We start from the raw sequence: 970 nt of genomic DNA on the forward strand, positions 1-970 counted from the left end.
CTCTTGCAAAGCTGTGCTCGGTGCCGTCAGGGCTAGCGGTGACAGTTGCTCAAAGGCGGCCGGGCTTCCAAGTGCTCCAAGCGCACTCCAACTATTTCGGCACTGGTCGGAGAGGGCGGCGGTGCTATGCGAGGCAAACGGCACGACGCGGGCGCAGCTAAGAACGGCGACTGAGTTCTACCCACGTTCCCACCCACGGGGCTAGGGCTCTCTTGCCCGAGGGCTAGAGCGCGCCGGCGGGCGCGCTCTAGCCGGTAACCCGATCCCGATCATCCGGCCAACTGGGTGCGCTTCTGAGCTCCCCGGTCCTGGATGTGAGGCTACTAACCGCACTCCAAGTGCTCCAAGTCCTTTCGCCTGCGGAAACGGGAATCTCGAGGTTCTCGAGGTGGATATCCTTTGGCCGCGTTGGGTAGCGACGGGTGGCGCGCATCCCGTGATCCCGGCGTAATCGCATCTTACGAGAACTCCGCCGGCGCTCCCCAAAACGCAAAGCGATCAGCGCACGCCGATGGCTGCGAGCCCCCAAACCAAGTCAAATTTCCCCAGTGATGCGAATGACAATCGCACGCCGACGGCTGCCAATCTCTGCACCGCCGCATACCGTTGCGATCTTCCTCTGCTCATGACGCTGCTAGAGGCGGGTGCTGACCCAAACGCATATGCCAAGTGTAGTGCGGTGAACGGATACACGGCGCTCACTGCTGCGTGCGGGTTCGCAAAGGACTCGACTGTGGTTCGGGCAATGATTGACCACCTCCTCAATTGCGGCGCGTCGATCGACCATCCCAACCATTACGGTCGCACGCCTCTCATGAGCGCGGTCATCAACTCCAACGCGGCCACTTGCGACATCCTCCTGCAGCGCGGGGCACTCCTCGACCTGCGGCACAAAAATGGGATGACGGCTGTGGCGTACGGGCTAAAGGCCGTGAACGAGAGCCGCTCCGACGAGGAGCGTGTCAGCAGT

The 970-nt window shown here is 62.3% G+C and overlaps 1 protein-coding gene across 1 annotated transcript; it reads left to right on the top strand.

Annotated features, from left to right (window-relative positions):
* Nucleotides 1–625: 625 nt before the first annotated feature.
* EMIHUDRAFT_258609 (hypothetical protein) lies at nucleotides 626–961 on the top strand (the record flags this gene model as incomplete). Its single annotated transcript, XM_005759790.1, has 1 exon — nucleotides 626–961. A coding segment is annotated over one exon (336 nt), but the record flags the coding sequence as incomplete, so codon positions are not given.
* Between the last annotated feature and the right edge of the window lie 9 nt (nucleotides 962–970).

This window comes from Emiliania huxleyi (assembly GCF_000372725.1).
Source record: "Emiliania huxleyi CCMP1516 unplaced genomic scaffold EMIHUscaffold_7910, whole genome shotgun sequence".
Taxonomy (NCBI): domain Eukaryota; phylum Haptophyta; order Isochrysidales; family Noelaerhabdaceae; genus Emiliania; species Emiliania huxleyi.